This window comes from Leucopleurus acutus (assembly GCF_964270905.1).
Source record: "Leucopleurus acutus genome assembly, chromosome: 19".
In the NCBI taxonomy this organism is placed as follows: Eukaryota; Metazoa; Chordata; class Mammalia; order Artiodactyla; family Delphinidae; genus Leucopleurus; species Leucopleurus acutus.
The window spans coordinates 60,547,632-60,571,440 of NC_139161.1; the positions used below are offsets into that span (position 1 = coordinate 60,547,632).

General features: G+C 62.3%; 1 protein-coding gene across 1 annotated transcript; it reads left to right on the forward strand.

The window, feature by feature from the left end:
* Positions 1-546: 546 nt before the first annotated feature.
* Positions 547-22,899, forward strand: MAP2K3 (mitogen-activated protein kinase kinase 3). Its single transcript, XM_082859947.1, has 12 exons — positions 547-734; positions 12,997-13,063; positions 13,383-13,431; positions 14,187-14,300; positions 14,396-14,515; positions 15,130-15,246; positions 16,141-16,192; positions 17,345-17,472; positions 17,919-17,996; positions 20,138-20,277; positions 21,357-21,402; positions 21,884-22,899. The coding sequence occupies exons 1-12, from the start codon at positions 686-688 to the stop codon at positions 21,965-21,967; spliced, it is 1,044 nt and encodes a 347-aa protein (XP_082716073.1). The 5' UTR covers positions 547-685; the 3' UTR covers positions 21,968-22,899.
* The last annotated feature ends 910 nt before the right edge of the window (positions 22,900-23,809 follow it).

The window sequence follows — 23,809 nt, forward strand, 5'->3', positions numbered from 1 at the left end:
GTCCGCGGTAGCCCAGGTCCCTTTCCACCAGCTGCGACCGGAGGCGCGGACGCGAAAACAAGGTCCGGGGTGACCTGAGTTGCCCAGGTCAGCCCTGCTAGGAAGTAGTCGAAGCGGGATCCGACCCTGGCCCCACCCGGGGGATGCACTTTGACCCCCGCAGCACCCGCCTTCCCGCTCCCCGGGGCCGCAGCTGGGCGGGCCAGGGGTACCCAGGGTTTCTGCGCACAGGAGCCAGCGCGCGTGAGGCGGGGCCCGGGAGTGGGCGGGGCTTGCGTCCGGACAGGCAGCGGGAGGGACCCGCCGGGGCCTGGGGGGCGGGGCCTGACGGGTTTCCCGGTGGTGGGCGGGCTTGACAGGCGGTGGGAGGAGCCGTACCCCGGGCCAATGGAGGGCGAGGCTTGAGCTTGACGGGCAGGCCCCGGCCGGCGATTGATAGGCAGGGGCCGGGCACGGAGACCGGCGGGCCAATGGGTGCGCGGGGCGGGGCCTGCGTCGGCGCCGTCCGGCCGGGGCCCCCGCCGCGCTGCCCAGTCTGGCCCTGCCGCCGCCCGCCGCGGACGCGTACCGGCCGACGCCCTGCTAGCCGCCCGGGCCGCCCGCCCGCAGCCATGAGCGTGCTCCGCCCGGGCCGAGCTCGCCGCCCCCTGGACTAGTCCCGCCGCCGCCCCGACCCGCCTGCACCATGGAATCTCCTGCCGCGAGCCAGCCCGCCGGTGTGCCCGCATCCAAAGGTAGGAACGCCCGGGCTGCGGACCCGACCTCTGCGCGGTCCCCCGGCCCGCACCCGGGCAGCTCCCCTGCCCGGAACGCCTCCCTTAGGTCCCGGGCCCAGCCGGACCCCAGTTTAGGCCTTGGGGCTGCACCCAGGCCCGAAGTCGGGAGAGGGTCTCGTTCTGATCACCCCGTTCCAGGTCAGGAACCTTGCTTGGACCTCCCACTTTGGGCCTCAACTGCACCTTGGACAGGAACTCTCCCAGTCTGGGTCTCTCAGCTGGACCCAGGTGGGATTCACTCTGATCTTGCATCCAGCCCCCTTCCACTCCCGGGTCCCAGGGCTGTATCCAGTCTGGGCCCCCAGTGGTGCTCCCCTGCTGCGGATCTCTCTGTAAACGCCCCCTCCCGTGTGGCTGCCCTGGCCACGGTCCAGCTCAGAGCTCCCCGTCCTCTCCCCCAAGGCTCTCCACCCTCCTAGGTCACACATTGCCCCATCCCTGGCGGCCTGCACCCCGTCCTGCAGCTCTGTCTGCAGCCCTGTCTTCCGGGGAGCCTCTCTTGGCCTCCCACCCCACCCTACTGCATGGCCTCTCCATCGGCTCCTTCATCTGGACTTGCAAGCTTCTCTGTGCACGGGGGCGGGCGGGGGGGCGGTGCTCACCTCTGACGCTGCCTGTGGGTCCTAGGCTGGCTGCCCGGTGGGTGCTGGCCCTGCGATGGGCTTGCTCTTGTTTTCTGCAGGCAGCCGGCCTTCCTGGAAATGTCTGTGAGGTGGCGGCTGCGGCAGCAGGCTTTGTCATGCAGAGGGGGAGGATGAGACTTGGAGGGCGAAAGGGGGATTTTTTTTGGCAGGAAGAGGAAAGGATGTTTTTGGCATGTCGGAGTCTCAGCGGGCTGGGCTGTGTGAGAGAGTTCCAAACCGGACGCAGCCGTAATGAATGGGCTGCCCGCGGCTCCCTCACTTGCTGTCTCTGGGCCTCGGTTCCTTTATCACACCTACCTTCCGTGGACTCCTGGCGTAGGATGTGAGACAGTGAATACTAAAGAGCTCTAGGCAAGTGTGGGTGATGAGATGAAGAGCTCAGAGGTGCTGGGGAAGGGGTACTTGCTGCGTTTTATTACTGTTACCATTCTTCTTGCTGGAAAGGCCTCAGCCATGTGGGATCCAGGCCTTGCCTCTGTTGGGCTGTAGCTGCAGAGTGAGGGGGAGAAAGGTAGCGGCTGGCACTTAGGGGGCCCCTAATCAGGGGTTGTCTCTGCCTCTTTTTCTCTGCGGTTGGGGGAGCCCAGGCAGCTGGAGGGCTTGTGGGGTCCCGGGGAGGGTGTGGGTCCTTCGCTGCCCCTGCTCCCGGCGGCTGCTGTGGCTGGGGCCAGAGCCCAGCCAGCCGGGTGGGCAGGGTAATTACGTCTTACATAAGTGGGAGGCCGGATCCCTGACCGTTGCCCAACCACTGTGAGTAACCCAGGAGGCACTCGAGGGGGAAGACGGCTGGGGAGGGACTTGGACTGCGCAGACCTCGTGGAGCTTGGGAACCGGGAAATCAGACACTTCTTTTCCCCAGATCCAGGTGTAGGCCTGGCCTGGCCAGTGCTGTGAGACCTCGGGCAGGTCCATCAACCTCTCTGGGCCACAGTGTTTTCATGGGTGGAAAGAAGAGGTTGGAAGCAGTGTTTGTTTTTGAAGGCCCTTCAGCTCTTCCAGGCAGGGAATGCCTCATCAAAATAAAAATTAAAGTTGCAGGGTTGGGAAGGGAGAAGGGTCATGGGTGTGAAGGAATAAAGCACTTTGGGGAAGCACTCAAATGCTGTGTGACCTGAGTCCCGGCATTGCCTTCTCTGAGCCTCTCTGCAGAGAGAGGGCCGGGATGCATTTCCAGTCTGTGGGTCCAGGTAACAGATGATATTGGGTGGGGACGCTGTCATCCTCTTTGGGGTCTGTGGCAGCTTGTGGCGGGGAAGCCATAATGGCCTCTTGCCCAAAGTCCCAAGAGCCCCCACTTACCGAGGTTTCTCCGCGCGCCGTGCGCTAGCCCGTTTATTGCTCACAGCCCCATTCGCAGCCGAGGAAGCTGAGGCGCAGAGGTGTTCATTGCCTTGCTTGAGGCCACACAGCTGTGACAGATGGAGCTGCTGTTCTAGGGCTCAGCGCTCTTCTGTGTCCCATTTCTGTGATGGGTGCTTGGGCTGAGCTGGTGGGATGCTCCCCCTCCCCCGTCACACCTCTGTTCTGAGGCATCTCCTCTAGCCCATGCCTGACCTGGAGGATGGACTGAGCAGAGGTGATGTCTCCTGTGTGCAGAGCCCTTTAGAGCTGGCACATTTCGTACTCTCTGCGGTCCGGCCCATTTGTCAGGTGACAAAACTGAGGTCAGATGGGAGGAGTGGCTTGACCCAGCCCTCCGTGTCCTGGGCACAGGCCACAGTCTGTCCTTCTCGCCACCTTCTCGAGGAATCTGGACCAAGCAGGATGTGGTTGGTGCTCGACCTTAGGGAGCTTTGCCTCTAAGCTTCCTGCCCTGCAGGGGTGCCCTGCCCCGTCCTCCGTGCCACAGCCCTTGGGAGTTTTCCGGGAGTGCGCGAGGCCCCAGGCCCTACAGCCCTGCCATTTTCCCCGCTTCCTCGCCCACATGCCATCTCTGCCTGGGATCAGAGGCCGAGGGCAGCCGCGGCCAGAGGGCAGGGGCACGTTCGGTCGGCACAGTCTGGGTCTGCTGCCTCTGGCCACGTTTGTCCTTGGGGTGCCCCCACTGCACCGTGAGTGCTGCCCCCGTGGGCACTTCCTGGTTGATCCTCAAGTGGCTCCCGGATGCCTGACGGTGACACTGAGGCTGCAGGAGCACCGCGTCCCGGCCCTTCCTGCTGTGCAGCTGCCCTCCCCTGACCTGCCCTGTCCTGTCCTGTCCTGTCCTGGCTCTCGGAAAGATTGGAAGGTGGCACTTGGGGACTTCCCCCACCCCTGGCGTGACGCACAGGAAACTATCCGCCAACCTGTGGCTCAGGGCCTGAAGGGAGCAAAGTTCTCAGTAGCTTGTGTGGGGAGAGGGCCGGGGCAGCGGAAGGCTTCCGGCGTGAGTCAGCGGGCACTGGGCGCTGACTCACCCGTGGGGCACGCCAGCCGGCTGGCTGCAGCTTAAAGGGCCAGTGCCTGGCCGCTGGCGGGTGGGAGGGGGCTGGGAGTCCCCCCCTCTCGGGCAGCCTGTGGCCCGGAGCTGGGCACGGAGGTGGCCCCCCTCCTGGACCTGGGATAGAGCCGGGAGCCCCCTCCTGGCCCTGCGCCCACCCCCCCGGAACTTCCTCTGTTAGGCAAGGGCCCTGCTTCCTCTGTCCAGGGAGCAGCGGCCGTTTCCCGCCCTTGGCCCAGGGCCTCCTCCGGCTCCGATGTGCTCCCAGGGGCCGCGGGCGGCCGAGGAGCAGAGGTGGTGCGGGGTCCCCTGGGCTCTTGGGAGACAGGGCTGTGCAGAGGTGAAGACTCTGCCGTCAGATGCCAGCTCAGCCCCTTCGCTGTGACATTGGACGTCCGCTGCCTGCTGCAAATGCTTTCAGTCCCCTGGCACCGCCCGACTCTCGGATGTGAGGCCTCGGTTTCTTCACCTGCAAAATGGGAGTGGGAACCCTGCGTGCCGTCTTGCCGGCAGCCGCGAGGACAGGTGTAGACAGCCTCATTCCACTCTTACTAAGTGTCGGGTCCTGGGAACAGCGAGACTGCCCTCTGCCCACAAAGAACCTCAGCGAGACAGGAAGTAGGGCAGAGCCTGGGCTCGGGGGTTCGAATTCTCACTTGCTCCACTGCTTCCCAACTTCCTCACGTGCCCTCTCTGACCCTCAGTCTCCTCTTCTGTAAAGTGGGAGAAAACAGCCCCGCACAGGGTGGTGGTAAAGGTGGGAGGTGGTGTTGGTCAAACAAATGTCACCTGTTGTTATTTTCTCATCGTTATGGTGGTTCAGTTGTTCGTTGCTGGATGAATGCCAGCATGGGGACCTCTGGTGATGGACTTGAAGCTCTGCGACACGACTCTGGCTGCAGGGCCCTGTAATGGCAGCTAGAATATACCAGGTTCTTTCCCCACTGCTCCCCAAGCTGGAGCTGGGAGCTTCATTGCCTCTTGGGCCTTCCTGGGGAGGGCTTGCGGGGAACGGAGAGGACGGCGGGCCTGCCTCGGCCTGCACATCGGCGTCCCCTGCAGCATGGGGGCGTGTGGCACCGGGAGTTGGGAGGGTGGGAGCCTCCTAGGCCAGCCCCTCAGTGGGTGGAGCTCCGTCAGGGCCAGGCGGGGCACCTGCTGCAGGAGCGCAGGGGTAGGTGGAGAGCGCCCTAACCGCGGAGCGGAAGGAGGCCGTGGGGGAAGTGGTTCTGAGGGTCCAGCTCCAAGGCCTCCGTGTCGGTGGGCGGCAGGGCTGAGCTGAGTGGGGAGCAGCTGGGCGGGGCCTAGGCCGCTGTGGGGAGCATCGTCAGCGTCTTGGGAGGGGACACTGTTGGGTCCCAGAAGAAGAACGCCACGCAGGGCCCTGTCCCAGCGGGGTGTGGCGACGGGGCGGGCCTCCCTGAGCTCAGCTTCCCACGCTGGGGCTCATCGCCCTCCCGGGACTGGCCGGGCCTCTCGGTGTGGCCCCTGTGGTCAGGCCTGCTTCCCCAGCAGTGGCCGTGGAAACCCCCCCGAAGCCTCGTGTAAAGGGCGTGAAGAGCAGGCAGGGCTGGGAGGCAGCCCCTCTGCAGCTCAGACACCACGCTTGGGCCCATGTGCCACCCCAGAGGGGGTCACCAGGCTCACCCTGACAGGGCTTCCTCCTGCCCCCTCCCCCCAGTCCTGGGCACAGGTCCCTGTCACCCTCCCCCTGTCCTGAGGTCCTCTCTGGGGTGTCCTTGCAGGCTGAGCTGGCATCCAGGGGCTGCCCTGGCTTCTCTGGGAGGCATGTCCAGTCGCCCCCTCCCCCGGTGCTCGCCCTGGGCCGCTCTGCACTGGCCCTTCTGCCCTGTCAGGGCAGACACCGGAAGGCTATATGGAATGTACCTCTACGTTTTAAAGAATATAGAAAAGTGAATTCTGTATACCCAACACCCAGCTAAAGAAACCGCACCTTACTGTGCGCCTGCAGCCCTTCAGCGTTGCCTCTCCCTGACAACTGTCCTGATGTGTGTGCTCATCATTTCTGTATTATTGTTTTCTTTTTTTTTTTTTTTGCGGTACGCGGGCCTCTCACTGTTGTGGCCTCTCCCGCTGCGGAGCACAGGCTCTGGACGCACAGGCTCAGCGGCCATGGGTCATGGGCCCAGCCGCTCCGCGGCACGTGGGATCCTCCCGGACCAGGGCACGAACCCACATCCCCTGCATCGGCAGGCGGACTCACAACCACTGCGCCACCAGGGAAGCCCCGTATTATTGTTTTAAATCAAGCCCTAATGTACGTGTGGTGTCGTTAAGCTCACTGGCCTGCAGGAGCCCCGGGCCGGTGTCCACACCATGGTCTGTGGGACCAGCATTGGTGTGTAGCAGTGTTGGGGGAGCGACTAGATCTGGCTGGCGATCAGGCGCTGCACTGCGGGGGTGATACCGGGACCTGCGTGGAGGATTCAGCGTGTTAACACGTGGCAGCACTAAGTATGGGGCCTCAGGGTTAGCGTGTCTGAGTGCCTGCAGCTGTTATTACTGTTGCTTCAAGTGAACGCTCAGCCCAAGCGGCGCAGTGCTCGGACCGCGCAGCTGTACCACAGCCCTGAGTTGCCTCGTCTGCGTCACTGTGCAGCTTCGAGGGTTTGTCCTAAGGTTTGCACGAGCCAGTGGGCACGAAGGGACAAGTGAAGGGCCTCGGATGTCCGCGGAGGTGTTTGGGTGCCACCAGGAAGTAAAAAGGGGGCCACGGGGCCTTGCTGTGCCTCCCTAGGTCGCTGCTTCCTCGGCGTTGGCGGTCAGCGGCTGCTGAGGCCTGGATGGGAGGCTGCCCGAGACCGCTCGGCGCGGGGGCTGGAGAATGTCTCCTGCCCTTTGTTCTTCTGTGCACCTGGGTCTGGGCCTCCGGCCCACGCCACCCCTCTCACTCCAGCCCAGCTCGTCCCGGCCCGAGTTGCCCTGTGCAGACCCGGATAGTGTGGTTGGACCGTTGCTGGGTGAGCCTGCGGGCACTTCCAGCCCGAGCCCCCTGCCTGGATTCCCCCGCTGCAGAGCTCTCCAGGTTGCCTCCTCTTCCCCGTCAGCCTCAGCTCAGATCTCACCTCCGCAGGGTCCCCTGCTTTCCTTTTCTTCAGAGCACTTAGCACTGTGGAAATCAACGTAAATGGTGTGTACCCGGACTTTGTTAGTTGGCTTTGTCTGTGGCCCTGTCTCTCCCCAGCCCCGGGCGTCTAGGGCCAGATCGTTCTGGCTTGTGGGGCAGCACCTCTGGCCTCTACCCACCAGATACCAGTAGCATCCCAAGTTGTGACAGCAGAATGTCTTCAGGCTTTGCCATGTGGCTGTGGTTAGAGCGTGATCCTGGGAGGGCAGGGCCCTGTCTGCTCACTGCTGAAGGGACGGTTGCTGTGAGCTGGGTGGGCTTGGGACCCTCCCCACGGGCTCTGCAGATGAGAAGGGCCCTGGAGGTGGGGGGGACGAGGGATGCCGAAGGCCTCTGAGGCCAGGGCCTGGCCCAGGGGCCACCGTGCCGCTGTGGGGGCACAGGGCAGGGCTGCTGGGTTGAGCGGCCCCCCGCCCAGCCTGTCACTCCCCTGTGGGCTCGGTGCTAAGGGCACTGTGGCGGGTGCGGGCCTGGCCCGTGGAGGCTCCCGGGAAACGGAGAGCCCTCCCCTCTGCGGGACCTTGGGGAAAGGCCACTGCAGAGCTGGGGAGCCGGTGTGAACGTGAGGGGACGTCCTTCCTGTGCCTGCCTCTCCCCCCGCAGAGCGGTAACGGGGGGATCACGATATCGGGGGTGGGGGTGGGCCTTGGCTTAGCTTGGTGCAGGTCAATCTACTGCCCCCCGAAAGCCTCTGCATCTCGGGGCCTCAGTTTGCCCACCTGAGCAGTGGGAGCGGGTTGGCCTGGCTGATCTCTCTCTGTGGGACCCCCACAGGATAGAGGTGGCCAGCTGGGGGCAGGGCCAGGCGGGGGCGGGGGCATCCTTGGACATCTGGCCTCTGACACCTCCGTGGTGGCACGCGCTTGCTTACCTGATGGGCACGGACCTGGGGGACCCAGGACGTCTCCAGCAGGATTGGAAAGCACGAGAGGCACCCCAGATATCCAAAAGCAGGAGGCGGGAATAACAAAGTGGGAGCCGGTGTTGCTTTTGTCGGGGAGGCCACGGATGAGACAGAACGTGGCGGGGTGTGGGGCTCCCGTGCGAGCGAGGCCCGGCAGGGCCCGTGGTGCGGGGCTGTCTGCCCTGCCCCCCGCCGCGGCCGCAGCCTGAGAGCCGGGCACGGCCGGGTTGTTGGAATCTCCCCAGGCCCCGCTCAGGGTCTGCTCCCCACCAGACGCTCACTGTGACCTCGCCTGGTGCCTCCTCTCTGACCCTCTTGGTGCAGCAGACCCGTGAAGATGCTTCCGGGGCTGCTGAGGGTGTTGACAGAGCGGCCGTCGGGGCTGCGGGCCCCGTGTTAGCTTGGGTCCCACGCGTTTCCAGGTGGCTCAGTCTAATCTTCCTCGCGCCTGGACCACTAAGGCAGGGGACTGGACCGCGCGGGATGCGCTGATACCCGTGCGAGGTCGGTCCGTTGTCCCCACGTCACAGTTGAGGCCCAGAGAGGTGAAGTCGTTTGCCTGAGGGCGCCCAGGTAGGAAGTGGCAGCTTTGCGGTTCGAGCCCAGGCCGCCTGGCTCCAGAGTCAGTGCTGCCGCTGAGATGTACCTGCAGGGCTGTGACTTGTGTGGGGCCGGCTGGACGCGGGAGAGCCAGTTAACAAGGGCGCTTTGCTGCACTGAACAGGCAGAAGCTGAGGCTCGCACGTCAGCTGGGACAGAGTTGCAGGGAAGAGCATTCTGGGCAGAGGGAACAGAACCAGGAAAGGCCCTGAGCTGGGAACGACGGTGGCTCATTCAGGTCATGGCTGGAGTCCTCGTGGCCTCCTGTGGCTCCCCTGGAAGGCCGGAGCGGACGAGGACACAGGCACCCGGTACTGTGCCCTCCTGCACCGGGAGCTGGCGGGCTCGTCGTGCTTTGCTGGTGGCAGCCCACAAAGTCTGTTTGTCGTGGTGACAGTCGCCACAGTGGCCTGCACCTGGGCAGCCCTGGCCCGGAGCAGACGGTGGGAGGGGCCGGTGTCCTGTTTCTGGCCGCCCCGCGGACCCAGTTGTGTCACTCTAGACGTAGGCCTGGGGACCCTGACAGGCAAGGGGTCCTCGCCCTCCTCCCCTCCCCCCCACCAACACTGCAGCCACAGGCAGGGAGACTGAAGCTTGTCAGGGGGACGTTCCCAAAGCCCGGGGCGGGCCGTGGATGTGCAGGCTGAGCCCAAGAAAGGTGGAAAGGGGGCTGAGAGCAGAGAAGGCGCAGGAGGGCCTGCGGCTGTGAGCCCCGGACACCCCCACGTGGATTGTTGCTTTTTAACTTAAAATGTTTTATTTTCTGGTTACAAAATAGCATCAAGTCAAGAATAAAAGCCACCCGTATTTCTCACTACTTAGCACGGATTTTTTCACCTCTGCAGAGGCGCTGATGATAACTGTGGTGTCCACCTGTGGGCCGTTAGAGGGCCGCCTACTGTGTGCCAGACCCTTGGCCTTGCCTTTTAGGTGGCAGGTGCACCTCCGAGCGGGTGAGAAGTAGAGGTGCTCCAGCCGGGCTGCAGAGCTGGCCTTCCTCTGGCCTGGCCTGTGGCCTCCGCACGCCGTGGACCCTGCGCCACCTTGGGGCCTGGTGGTGACTGAGTCTGATCCGGGGCAGCACAGGAGTGGCCTCAGGAACTGAAGCCCCGGCTTTTCTGTTTTCCTCTTGGCGTGTGGAATGTGCTGGCTTCCCTTGGGGGGGCGTGACAGGCCTGTCCCTTCCTCCCTGCAGGAGGGGCGCTGTGAGCCGCTGGCCTGGCCTCTGGGGGTCTCCAGGTGTGACTCCTGGCCAGACCCTTGACTAACGTGCAGTGACTCCACCTCCGAGCCTCGGTTTGCCCAAGTAAAATGAGGCTAAGAGCTCCTTCTCCAGGGTCGTCGGGGCGTCTGGAGGAGATGGGAAGGGCCCGTGTGTGAGTGGCAGGTTGCTGCTTCATGGGCAAAAGGACTTTGCAGGGAGACCCCCCACCCTGGCCCCTGACAACCAGCCACCTTGCCTCGTCTGTAAAATGGGACGAAATCTCTCCACACACAAGGTCACGATTGGGCAGCTGGCCCACCCCTGTGCTGGGGGCAGGCAGTGGCGCCAGTCAGGTCCTGGACGGGCCCTGGGGGTTCAGAGGTGGTGAAGCAGCTCGATGCAGGCCGAGCACTGTCCTAAGTGCTTGATCTGATAACTCTGCAGGGAGGTGCTGGTTTTTTTGTGTGTGTTTTTTAAAATTTGGTTGTGCTGGGTCTTACTTGCGGCAGGCGGGCTCCTTAGTTGTGGCATGCAGGCTGCTTAGTTGTGGCATGCGAACTTTTAGTTGTGGCATGAATGTGGGATCTAGTTCCCTGACCAGGGATTGAACCCGGGCCCCCTGCATTGGGAGCGTGGAGTCTTAACCACTGTGCCAGCAGGGAATTCCCAGGAGGTGCTGTTTTTGTCCCCATTGTATGGATGAAGATACTGAGGCCCAGCCTGTAAGGGGCAAAGGTGGGATTTGAACTCGTGGCAGAGAGAGCCCATGCTTTTGGCAGCAGGGTTGCGCGAGAGCCGAGCCTGGTGTGGAGTGAGCAGGGGCCCCAGCTCCGGGGCTGTGGGCTGTACCATCGGAGCACTGACTCGGCCGCAGGCCCGGGGCCGCCTGGGTCAGGGCCTTTGGCCAGGACTGAGGCTCTCCTGCCGGCCGCCAGGGCACAGACGGATGCACCTCAAGCCTGGCATCTGGGGGCCCCTGGGGGTGTTTCTATGGAGAGGCTGCAAGTGTCTGCCTACGTCACCCACCGTGGGGTAGATGCTGGGACCCCAGCCCCACCAGACTTTTCCTGATGGTTCACCCAGCTCTCAGGGCAGCTGGGCGCGGGCCTCGTCTTCCCAGGGGCACTGATAACCCCTCCTATCATGGACAGTGGTGGCGGCCCCGCCCCCGCTGCTGGGCCGGAGCACGTGGGCCTGTCTGGATTTACAGATGAGGCGCTGAGGCTGCGCAGCAGGGTGTGCTGGAGGCTTGATCCAAACCCGGTTCAGAGGTAACTTCAGGAGGGTGTGCACAGGGTCTCCTGGCGCCCTGTGCGCACCTGCGGCACGAGGCACGGGGCCGTGGGCGGGAGGCGGAAGGACGTGCCTGCGGGAGAGGCACATGGGCACCGTTTCTGCTCCGGGTGGTTTCGGGAAGTCCTGGTCGAGTCCCAGGTCGGCCCAGGGCTCTCAATACCGATTCTTCTTTAGCACCGACCGTGTGCCGGGCACCGGGTCGCACTCTTAGCTGGCCAGAGAGTCCTGGAGAGGCGACACTTCTTGTCAGTCCCTGGCGGTGAGGGGTGAGGGAGGCGTTGCCTTGGGACTCAGGCCCACCCCGCACCCTGGGGGGTGGGAGTGGGCTTCCTGGGGCCGTGTGGTGAGCATGTGCGCAGGTTCCGGCCTCAGGGTGAGTGGGCCCAGCCAGCGCTGGCCCTGCTCGCGCCTTGGGTGGTCTTCCTCCCCTGGGACGTGGACCCCGCCAGGCCCCTCTCATCTCCCACCCTATTGGCTAGAGCTGGGGGTGGGGCTTCTCACAGATGGGGATACTGAGGCCCAGGGGCACTGCAGTGTGCCCGGGGCAGTGGGCAGGGGTGAGATGAGGCCATGGGTGCGTCCTCCAGGCCTGGATATGCCCTGCTTTGGCCCCTGCAGGCCTGCTGGGCTTACTTCCCGCTTCCCCAGGAAGGTGGGCCCCCAGGAACCTCCCCCGCTCCCAGCCCGGCGTGAGCCTGGGCGGGGATGCCGACAGCATCAGGGGTAGCTGTGGGTACAGGCACCTCAGCCTCGCCGCCTGTCCACGGGGAGGGCCGTGTGGAGGGCTGGGGAGCTGGCGCCGAGCACAGGCAGGCTTGGCGGCAGTGGGAGCTCGGCCGGTCCAGCGCCCTCACTCCACAGGGGACGTCCTGCCCTGCCCTGGCCAGCCCCGGCTGTGGAACCAGCACACCCGGGTGCACATGCGGTCCTTTCCTGACTCACCTTCCTGCCCTTGGCCCTGGCCCCATTTTCCAAGCTGAGCCGGTGCCCTGGAAGGTGGTATTTGTCCTCATACTTTGTCCAACTGGGGCCCCTTCTGGGGAAGCTGAGGCTGAGAGGGGCGGGGCGCCTGCACACAGGGTCCCGGCCCACGGGCCTGGCTGTGGACACCCCAGGCCGGGTTGCATGTGATGCCTGCCGGCAGGGCCCCCAGCCTGCGTCTGCGCTCCAGCACGACGGGTGGGGACGTCGAGGCTCAGAGGCGGGGTGGGCGGCAGAGCCGGGGCTCCGGCTTGGTGGGTGCCCCCCCACCGAGGTTAGCACTGCCCGGGGGTGGGGTGGGGTGGGTAGAGGCCCTGCTACCTTCCCAGGCTGCTGGACAAAGCCCCACACGCTGCACGGCATCAACACCGCAACCTCCTGTCCCCCGTCTGGAGGCCGGAGCCCACCCGGGTGTCGCAGGGCTGGTCCTGCTGCGGCCGTGACGGGAGGAGCCTCCCCAGTCTCACCCCCGGGACTGCAGACGGCCGTCTTCTCTGACGCGTGTCTGTCTCTGTGTCAAATTTCCCCTTTTTAAAAGGGCACCTGTTATGTTGGATTAGGGCCTCACCTTAAAGACCTCGTTTTAACCTGATCATCTTCTGTAACTCTCCAAATAGGGTCATGCTCGGAGGTACTTGGGGTTAGGACTGCAGCTTTCAGGGGTTAGGACACAGTTCAGGCCTGCGGGAAACTTGGGACATAGGACTGTGCGTGGGTGGGAGCGCGGGGGCCTGATGGGGGCCGTGGGGGCCAGTCTGTGACGGTACGTCTTCCTCGGAGGTGCCGTCTCTTCTCAGGTGGCTGTGGGGTGACTGTTCCAGGAGGACTGGCAGGGCTCAGGCCCTCCAACCCAGGCTGGGCACGTCCTCTGGGCTCCCAGAGGCCCCGGGGCCCCGTCACGGCGCCGACCACGCTGACCCTCGGCGTCTATGTCTGTGCCGGGACCCTGGGGCTCCTGCCTGTCCCGGGAGACGCTGACTGAGCAGTGGCTGAGCGGACGCTCCCTTCTCTCCCTCCCATTTAGGAAAGTCCAGGAGGAAGAAGGATTTACGAATCTCCTGCGTGTCCAAGCCGCCGGCGCCCAGCCCCACGTGAGTTGGCCTCGGGCTTCCCCCGGCGCCGCCCAACGGCCTCCTGAAGGGGCCACCGTGAGAGCCGGGCCCCTGCCTGGGCAGCACCTCCTCTGGGCAGCTGCGGGGGCCATGGGCCTCGCACGTCCGCTCAGGGCCCTGCTCTCCCGTTGAGGACGGAAGGCGAGGCCCTGGCCACGTCCGCGTGCTGTACCGCGTGCTGCCCCGCAGACGCTCCGTGGCTGGGGGTGGGGGCTCCCGGGCAGGATGTGCACCAGGCTGGGCTGCCCGCTCAGGAGGGCGTGGCTCCCCGGGCTCACGGCCCCGCTCCTCCCTGCAGGCCCCCCCGGAACCTGGACTCCCGGGCCTTCATCACCATCGGGGACAGGGTAGGTGTCGTCGGGCCCTGGGAGGTGGCTGCGGGTGGTGGACAGAGCTGGGCTGGGGCGGAGCGCCGGCTCCCCGCTGCTGACCAGTGGCCCGTCCGGGGCAGAGGTGGTGGCTGCCTCCTGGGGCCCTGGTGAGCCGGAGCCGGCGTGGAGCGCCCTGACCTCAGAGGAGTGGTGCTGAGCGCGCAATTCCCTGGCCCTGCCCTCGGGGCCGGTGCCCGGGCACCTGCGTTTCACTCGCACTTCCTGATGGCTTGGGAGGCCCGGCTTGGGGACCGTGTGTGGACCACAGGACACGCCGAGGCTGTCCTGTTCGTCCCCTGCTCACTCCCTTTTATGGCTGCTCCCTGTGAGGTGAGGCCCTTCTGTTGTCCTGTCCGCGTCCCCGGTGCCTGAAGCAGGGACTTGCGTGTAGTAGGTACCGAACGAGTGGTTCACTCTGTCCACCTGAGCGGAGCGGGGCGAGAGGGAAGGAGCATCTCTCAAGGGCCCCACGCCGCTGGGAGCACTTCCCAGGCCGGCCTGCTGACACCTCGCAGCAGCCCTTGGAAGGAGGTGCTGTGCCTGTCCTGTAGAAGGTGAGGGGAGGCTCAGAGAGGTTAAATGAGTTGCCCCAGGGCACACAGCGGAAGTAGTTGGGGCAGGATTTGAGCACAGGTCTGACTGGCTGGCAGTCCTCTCTTTCTGCTGCCCCAGTGTCTCCACTGGCGCCTGACTTGGCTCCCGTGAACCCTCTCTCTTTTGTGTCCCCCAAGAACTTTGAGGTGGAGGCGGATGACCTGGTGACCATCTCGGAGCTGGGCCGAGGCGCCTACGGGGTAGTGGAGAAGGTGCGGCACGCCCAGAGCGGCACCATCATGGCCGTGAAGGTGAGCAGGGCCCCCAGCCCGGGGCTGTCAGGGCCGGGGGCACCGGGGGCCGCGCGCCTGCCTCCCAGCCCCTGACCGCAGCCCTCGCCCCGCAGCGCATCCGTGCCACCGTGAACTCGCAGGAGCAGAAGCGCCTGCTCATGGATTTGGACGTGAACATGCGCACGGTCGACTGCTTCTACACCGTCACATTCTACGGGGCCCTCTTCAGAGAGGTGGGCCCTTGGGGGGCGGGCCCGGGGGCTGGGGCTCAGCCAGGCCCAGGCCGTGGTAGGGGAGACATGCCAGCCTCACCACAGGCTGGGTCAGAGCTGGCAGGGGGCCCAGGGGCTTGGAGGTGCCCAGGGGGTGCTGCACCCAGCCTTCTCAGAAGGCTGTCTCGGGTAGGGGCGGGCGGTGGGCGGCTGGCGGAGGAAGGGCCCGTCTGCCAGGCTCAGAGCTGGGACGAGCTGTGGGGCGGCGGGGGGGCGGGTGTGGGGCTGAGGCAGGAGGGGTCTGCAGGGCCGGGGCATGGGGCTGAGCTGGCACAGGCAGGCCCCAGAAGCCCCCACTGGAGGGACACAGTCCTTCTCTCTGGAGCCTGCCGTGGAATTAGGGGTCAGATGGGGGAGCGCAGAGGTGACAGCGGGGGTGGGGGGCTGCCGTGTGGAGCCAGCAGAGTGGGCAAGCCTCGGGGGGAGGGGGAGGAGCTGGGAGGTTGGGGCATCCGCAAAGGCTGAGGGGTGTAGGTGTCGGGGGCGCTGGCCGGCTCCGGGGAGGTGGGCACGGGAGGACGCTGGCCCAGGCAGTCCTGGGCGGGCATGGCTGAGTTCCCGATGTCCACGTGCAGGGAGACGTGTGGATCTGCATGGAGCTCATGGACACATCCCTGGACAAGTTCTACCGGAAGGTGCTGGACAAGGACATGACGATCCCAGAGGACATTCTCGGGGAAATCGCTGTATCTGTAAGTGGCTCAGGCCCTGCTGGGGTGGGGGTCCCGATGTTGTTGTCTTGGGCAGAGTCGGGCTCCCAGTGTGGCCCCCAGCTGTGGCCCTGAACCTGGGTGGCTGCCCCTCGAAGCCCAGCTGCCGCCACCCTGGACCAGAGCCTCCCTGCTGAGGAGACCGGGGCGCCTGGAGCCGCACAGCTTTGGCAGAGCCAGGCCCTCTGGGGCCACGAGAAAGGACTTGGTGTTTACAACTTCCTCATGCCCAGGCCGAGGCCGCTCTGGGGCAGCTCACAGAGGCATGGTGTCGGGGGAGGGGTTCGCATCCGTGCTTGCCTCCTGAGCTTGCATGTTCCTAGGGCAGGGCGGCAGCCCCGGGCATGAGCGCCCCGGCAGCCAAAGCAGAAAGGGAAATGGAGTCAGCGAACCAGCGGTCCTTCCTCCTGACCGCACCTGCGAACGTGCGAACATCCCCCTGGCGTTGAATCAGGGTCTTTGGGGTCATTCCTGTGGGGAATGGCTCCGAGCATGTAGCCCACTGACTGCTGAGGGAGGGAGAGGAAGCAGGGAGGCTGCAGAGGGCTGGGTTCTACCAGGAGCCTGGCAGGGGGAAGGGACAGCACCCTGGGGGCTCCTAAGTCTGGGACTCTGCAGGGTCGTGGGCATGTCACTTGAGACCCTTGCCCACTCAGAGCAATGCAGGAACCCAGTGCGTCTGCACCAAGGTTGCTGGGACCCCACGGCAAAGGCTGGGATGTGGGCAGGGCCTAGGGTAGTGAAGGGTTGGGTGTGTACCTGGGAGAGGGCGACGGATGGCCCTGGGTGGGGTGTCTTACAGCTCTGTCATTGTTGATGCAACCGGGAATCACAGCCATCCGGTCTCTTCCCCCCTCTTCCTGTTCCAAATGCCAGATTGTGAGGGCCCTGGAGCACCTGCACAGCAAGCTGTCCGTGATCCACAGAGGTCAGTGCCCAGGCCGGCCGGCGGGAGGGGGCCTGGCTGCTCACACACACGCTCTTGCCCGGTCCTGCTGGGCCCGCACCGCCAAGGCTCAGAGGCAGCCGGCTCTGACGTGCCTGTTGGGTCAGGCGCTGAGCCTGTTGCCCGGTCCAGGCCACTGTCCACTCCTCCCAGCCATTTTCCTCAGCCCCCAGGCCCAGTCCCAGTTCCACTGGCTGGTGCTCCGAGCACGGATGGGGTGGACCGTTGTCCTGGGAAGGCTGGGCCGTCTTGTTTTGATGTGTTGTTTACGTGTCGCAAGACACGCAGGGGGCTTGTGTGCCACTGCGTGAGTCTGATCGTCGTTTGCGCCGTGTAGCCCCCGCGCATCAAGGTGGAGGTGCTTCCAGCCTTCCCCGCCCTCCCGGCAGTTCTCAGCCCTTCCTGCTCAGCCATGCCCCCAGCCCCCCACGCCCTGGGGCCGCACTCCTCTGACCCCACAGTGGGCTGGTTTTGCATGTTCTCAGCCTCCCGCTTGGCCCGCTGATTCTGAGACTCACCCAGGCAGTGTACGTCCTGCCTCTTCATCTGTGTTCTGGGTGCTCTGCTTTTCCAGACCAAGTTCATTAGGCTAAGCCCCCTTGACCACTCAGTGGCAGGTTGTCACGGAACCTTCGGCCCTTTTTCTGGGCGTCTGTATCCACACAGAAGTCCCCACAGAAGGCAGCAGAGATGCGTGTGTGTGTCCTGTGTGTGTGCTCGCTGGGCGGTCCCTGCTGTGCCCTCCAGCACACTCCATGTCCACCTCGAGTCCGGGGGCTCTGGGTTCTATCGCAGACCCCTCTCCTGTGTTTTGGCTGCTGCCCTGCGCTTCCTGGACAAATCTGCCGACCCCCCCTGGGTGGGCATGGGGTGGTTTCCAGTGCCCACGCTGTCAGTGATGGGTCCCCCTGGAGCCTGGGTGGACCGCAGAGCTAGAGGTTGTGCTGGGAAGTGGCGGCAGAGTCCCAGCTGGTTGGCTGCAAAGACATGGTCCCGGGCGAAGCCCCAGAGCCCTGACCTCCTCCCCTAACTGTGGCTGGAGCCCGGGGCTCCTGGCTGTGTGGCCACCAGCTCTGACCTCGGCAGTGGGGGCCCCACAACCAGGAGCTGAAGGGCGTGTCCTGCCCCTGGCAGACGTGAAGCCGTCCAACGTGCTCATCAACAAGGAGGGCCACGTGAAGATGTGCGACTTTGGGATCAGTGGCTACCTGGTGGATTCCGTGGCCAAGACAATGGATGCCGGCTGCAAGCCCTACATGGCCGTGAGTGGTTCCTGGGCCACCCCAGGAGGAAACAGCCAGGCTTGGCCACCCCCGCCATGTCCTGTGTCCATCAGGGATGAGGCCTCCCCAGACCCCGAATTTCCTGCCGTTGGGGGCAGAGGGGTGTGCTGCCCGGCCCTTTCCACCCCTTTCTGACTGGCCCTGTGGTGCCCATTTGGGTAATAAGTCTCACCTCAGGGAGGTGGCTGGTGGGGCCTGCGGGGTCCCACCCCTCCCCCAGTGTCCCGAAGGTGGGACCCCCAGGCAGGGCAGCTGGGTGGCAAGACTCAGGCCTCCACCTTGAGACCCTGGCCCTCGCTGGCCTCAGCTTCCTCATTTGCCCCAGGCGAGGTGGGATGGGTGAGCGCTGGCCCCTCGGTTTGGGGTGGGGGAGCCCAGACCCAGCTGAGGATGCCTGGGCGACCCTGCTCTGGTCCCTCTTACAGCCTGAGAGGATCAACCCGGAGCTGAACCAGAAAGGCTACAATGTCAAGTCCGACGTCTGGAGCCTCGGCATCACCATGGTACCACCTGGGGCTCCCTTGCTACTTGGGAGGGGCTGTACCAGGTCCTTGAGCTTCCGGGGCCTGGGAAATAGTTTAGCCTTGGACAGAAATGTTGGTTGGCTTCACAAACTGAGGAGAGACTGTGTCATCAAAAATTACGGTGTCTTAAGGGGAGCATCTGCAGGTGCCTTATGCCCGCCGTGGGATGAGGGGCAGCTTTACATGTTCTCGACGTCTCTGATGACTCGTCCATTGGACTTTACCCGGCGCTCGTGGCGCTTGTCGAGAAATCACAGTCAACCCCAAATTAAGTGAGCTCCCTGTACATGTGGCCCCCTCACGATCACGGTGAGACTCAGCCCTGGCGCTGGACGGTCACACTGCTTCTCCACGTTTACTATCACAGATAACATCGTGCTGTGCATCTCTGTGCCCAGAGGCTGTTGATATTTTTGTGTTTTTTTTTTTTTTTTGAGCTCCTTAGAAAAAATTACCAGGAAAGGAATTACGAGGTCCAGGGTTTGGACACTTCTCTGTCTTCCTATTTGTAAACTCTGGTGGTCCTTCTCTGCTGCCCAGGCAGCGTCCTCACTTCTGTGTGTCGGAATCATTGGAAACTCTAGGAAAAAACGCAGGCTGAGTTTGTCCTGTGAAAACTCAGGGTCACACCCACACGCACCGCACTGTACCGCCTCCATCTGAGGGATGCATTTGTGTCTTGGCTGGAAAGGGGCCTTGAGCCTAACGGGAAGGTGCTTTCTTAGCACAGGGACTAGCGATCTGTTTGGGTGCCAGTCACCACCAAGAAGCGTTTGCTTGAGCTGAGGTCTCTTCTGTTCACTACGGTGATCACTTGTCAGGGAAGGGGGCGTGGGTGGACCTGCTTTGTGTTTTCATCTCAGCGGTCAAAATCGGAACCCAGAGTTTGCTGTGAGCTGCCAGTCTTTTTAAAAAAATTAATTAATTAATTAACGGCTGCCTTGGGTCTTCGTTGCTCTGTGCGGGCTTTCTCTAGTTGCGGTGAGCGGAGGCTATTTTCGTTTCAGCGTGCGGGCTTCTCATTGTGGTGGCTTCTCTAGTTGCAGAGCACGGGCTGTAGGTGCGCATGTTTCAGTAGTTGTGGCACATGGGCTCAGTAGTTGTGGCTTGCGGGCTCTAGAGCATCAGCTCAGTAGTTGTGGCGCATGGGCTTAGTTGCTCTGCGGCATGTGGGATCTTCCCGGACCAGGGCTCGAATTCGTGTCCCCTGCATTGGCAGGTGGATTCCTAACCACTGCACCACCAGGGAAGTCCCGAGCTGTCAGTCTTTCCCACAGATGACTGCTGCCAACTGCAAGTGAGGCACTCAAGGCACAGGGAGGTCTGGGTCTAGTAGGAGACATGAGGCCATGGTAGCCTTGTGTCCAGGGAGTCAGGGAGAAACAGTGATGAGGTCAGAGCTGGAAGGCTTCCTGGAGGGGGAGGCGTTGGAGATGGGCCTTACAGGTATTGGTGGCTGGGCAGTGGGGGCTCTGTGGAGGAGGAGAGGCCTGTAAACTTCATTTCCTAATGGAGTCTGGTGGATTGTTGCACAGTCCAGTAGATGAAACTCATGGTCAAAGGCAGACCTCACAGTCTAACATTCCTTCTGCAAACACATGAGAGTCATTTCATTTCCTGTTTGTCCTTTCAGTAATAACAACAGCCCAAATAAATGGCAGCAGACGCTTAAGTCATTGTTGAGACATTAGGGAGTGGGGAGTGGCCTGTGGCAAAGGAAAGGGAAACTGGTTGCCTATCCGAGTTCCTTTGCTGCTGGCAGCCTGTGGGAAAGCGTCCCCAGGTTGGCAGCTCCTCTGATTTCTTCAGATTAGCTGAAACCTGGGTTTTCATGTACAATCTTCTGAATTCAGATTGTTTGAAAACCTGATGATAGCTAAGCCAGTCAAAACTCAGGGTTGGATTTGCTCCATGAGCCATAGCTGCTGGCTGGGTCAGAAGAACTAACTACTGGTGTCCCCTTGGCTTTCATCTTTGGTATGATGTCACCTATCAGCCCCTGGACCTGCCTCACAGTCCAGCTCTGGGTGCTGGACCAGGACAGGCAGGATCTGTGAAGGCCCTGCTTCCGCGTGCAGAATGTGGGTGCATCTGACCCAGTGCCGCTGTTTCCACTGCAGATCGAGATGGCCATCCTGCGGTTTCCTTATGAGTCCTGGGGGACCCCGTTCCAGCAGCTGAAGCAGGTGGTGGAGGAGCCGTCCCCGCAGCTCCCAGCTGACCGCTTCTCCCCCGAGTTTGTGGACTTCACTGCACAGTGGTGAGTCTCAGCCCTGCCTGGACCTCTGGGCCTCCCCAAGCCCAGTCAGTACCCCTCCCTGTCCTGGCCAGATCCCAGCTCCTCCCTGGGCTTGGTCTCCTTCTCCTTTAGCAAATAACCCCCAAACAACATAGCATCAAAATAAGTAAGGCACAAATAGTTTGAGTGCAAGGAAAATTTGACAAACTATGGTCCTAGTGGGGAGATTTTAATATAGTCCCTCTAGAAATGGACAGATCATGAAGATAGAAAAAGAAAGCAAAAAGCATATGGAGGATTTAAATGCATAACAAATTTGCTTTCATTGCTGTTTAGAACTTTGTATCAAATTAAAGAATGCCCACAGGATCCTTATAAAAATTAATTATGTTTGAGATTACAAAGGAAATAGAGGAAGAGGCAGAAGGCAAAGCCATATAGGCCACGTTCTCTGACTGTAATTAGCTGGAACAGGAAATCCATAACTGAAGCGAAAAAAGCTACATGCAAATTAAAAGTAAATTCTTCTAATGCACTCTTGGGTTATGAGAGAGATTTAAACAATAAAATTATAAACTAGTCAGAAGTGAAGACGATGAGAATATAACATGGCAACATCTATGTGTTGTGGCCAAAGAGATACTCAGAGGAAAATTCGTAGCCTTTATTTCTTTTATTGGAAAATAAGAAAGACTGGAGACAAGTGAGCCTGGCAGACAGAGTCATTTTCTCCCAAGACCCGTGGTAGGGGGTATCCCGATTAAGGATACCAAGTAAGTGATTGTTAATGTTAGCATTTTGGTATTGGGATCATTGCAAATTCCCTAGATCACTATAGAGACAAGAAAGCTAACACCCCAAGAGGCAAAGAAACTTGGTCCAAATCTCTGTAGTTTGCACCATGGATCCCACTCCGCCCTTGGAAGCCCCCCCAGAACAGTCTGGCCCCTTCTTCCCTGAGCCCAAGGAGCATGTGTGTACCCTTGCTGCCCGGGCAGGGCTGAACCCAGACTGGCTTGGCTGGCCTGGATGGGCTGGACTCACTTCTTCCCTGCCAGTCTGGCCCCAGCCTGCCCTCAGCCTGCCCTGTTCTGTCCTAGCCTGAGAAAGAATCCTGCGGAACGCATGAGCTACCTGGAGCTGATGGTGAGTGTGGGCGGGACTCTCTGGGAGAGGGCTGCATCTGTGCACAGCGGTGGGCAGCTCCTCTGGCTTGACTGGGATTCACTCCTAGGAACTCCCATCACTCATTCACTCATGGGTACCCTGGCTCCCTCCTCCCCACTCCATGCCAGGCCCTGTGGAGGGAGGCAAAGGGCAAGGGGGGGCAGGTGGACCATTTTCTTTGGAGGCATCAGGGAAGGCTTTGCAGGGGAACTGGGCCTAGAAGGGTGAATAAGGATTTACCCGCTGAGGGACAGAGGCCTAGCGTGCACGGGGAAGAGTGAGTTGAGGGTGGCTGCGGGGGGGCTGAGGAGGAGGCCGTGAACGTTGCCTGTAACAGGAGGGCTTCTGGGGGGCAGAGGTCCTGGAAGGATGACTAGGAGTTTGCTGGGCGGGAGGAGCATGTGGGAGCACCTCCACCTCGCCCCCTCCAAGGTGACTGACTGCCTTCTCTCCCCATCAGGAACACCCTTTCTTCACCTCGCACAAAACCAAGAAGACCGACATCGCTGCCTTTGTGAAGGAGATCCTGGGAGAGGACTCGTAGGCGGCGGGGCCTTGGACCCACTCTGGCCCCGCGGCGCCGCGCAGCCCTCTGCTGCGGCAGTGCTTGCCCACACCCATAAGCTACTGCCAACCTGGCCTTGGGCACCCGGGAGGAATCCAGGGGGCTGCTCCCGCCTGACAGGCTGTCGGTCCCAAGTGCCAAAGAACCAGACCATCGGGGCCCTCCGGTGCCTCTGCCCCTGCTGCTCCGTGGACTCTGAGACTCTGGACTTGGAGGGGCCAGACGCCCCTCACAGAGAAGGCAGTGGTGCCTTGTACAGGCCGCTGCCTTGGCCCGGCCCTGGATGCCACCCAAGTTGTATATTTTTTTATCTCTCGACTGAATGGACTTTGCACACTTGGCCCAGGCTGGCCACACCTCTGTCCCGGCATCGGTAGGGGGACCCAGTAGGGGGATGAGCCACGTGAATCCCCTGGAGCCCCCATGAGGCCGATGCCAGAGCCACCGAGGCCTTCACCCCAGCACTGGCAGACGGGGCTCTAAGGGCACCGGGGCCACCTCGCCCCTGCCTGCCGCCTCTAGGGGTGTTGTTTCACTTTTATTTTTTTAATTTATCCTCTTGATTTTTTTCTTTCGCTTTGTGGGTTTGGCTGGTTTTTCTTGCATGGTTTGGAGCCGATCACTTTTCTGTCACCTGCTAGGGGACCATCAGGCTAAGACCTGCCCTCTCTGCTCAGGCTGGGGTCTCGGGGGATGGGCCCAAGGTCTCTGCTCAGAGAGGCGCTAGGGGAGCCATCCAACTCACTCTCCTTGGGGACCGGCTCGACGGGGGCTGTGGATTTGCTTTTGGTATTGTTTTAAAAAAAAGAAGAAAATATATTTTTTTGAAGAAAGGACTTGCCCGTCCAGGGTCCTGTCCCTGATTGGCTGGGGCAGTTACCTGATTGCTGTTTTAATTTAAAAAAAAAAAGTGGGACAAAAGGTCGTGTGAGACTGTGTGTCATAGCGGCGAGCCCTCCTCCTGCTTAGTGATGGCTGGTGGCCCTGGAGGGGGGACCCCTTGCCCCGGGACAGGGACACGGCAGCGTGATCAGGGGAGTGGGGGCCTCTCACCTGCCGGGGCCTTGCACTCCCACACGTGAGGACACGAGGCTGCCCCCAAGGGCCGTGACGAGCTGCCAGGCCCTTGCTGAACACTGGACAGAGCGGCAACACAAGCCCAGTCCCGAGGGGCCACCTGTCCCCCTGGCATTGACGAGTGCATTGCCAGGTGCTGCACCTGGGCCTGGGCCGTCACCTCAGCTGAGGGGTAATGTCGTTATTCCCAGATGAGAAAACAGGCCCGGAGAGCCAAAGTCACTTGCCCAAAGCCACATGGCTTGTGAGATGGAGAAACAGGCTTGGGGACAGGTAGTGGCCCCTATGGAGGGAGTGGGGCAGCTGGAGGAAGGCATCCTTGGCAAGATCCGGTCTGGCTCTGTCATCCTCGGGGCCTGGGCTGGGGCAGAACGCGGTAGAGGCCCTCTTCCATCAGACTGAAGCAGAAGGGGATTTAATAGCTCATGTAAGGAGAACTGCGCTGGCTTCAGGCATAGTGGGATCCAGGAGCCAGGTTAATATCCTGTGGAACTTGAGTCTGCCTTAGCTGTTTCCTCTGTCTCAGTTTCACACTCCCCACACAGGGCCATGTCAGGACTCAGTGGCTCCCACCAGCTTAGCAAAGGGGCCCAGAGCTCCCACCGAAGTCCCAGGGCCGGCTCTTCTCAGCTAGGAAGGGTCATATGCTCATCCCCAAGCCCATCTCAGGCTAAAAGGACCCAACACAGGAGAGTCAGCCTCCCTACATCCCAAGGTCTGAGGACTAGCCTTGCTAGTCCTCCC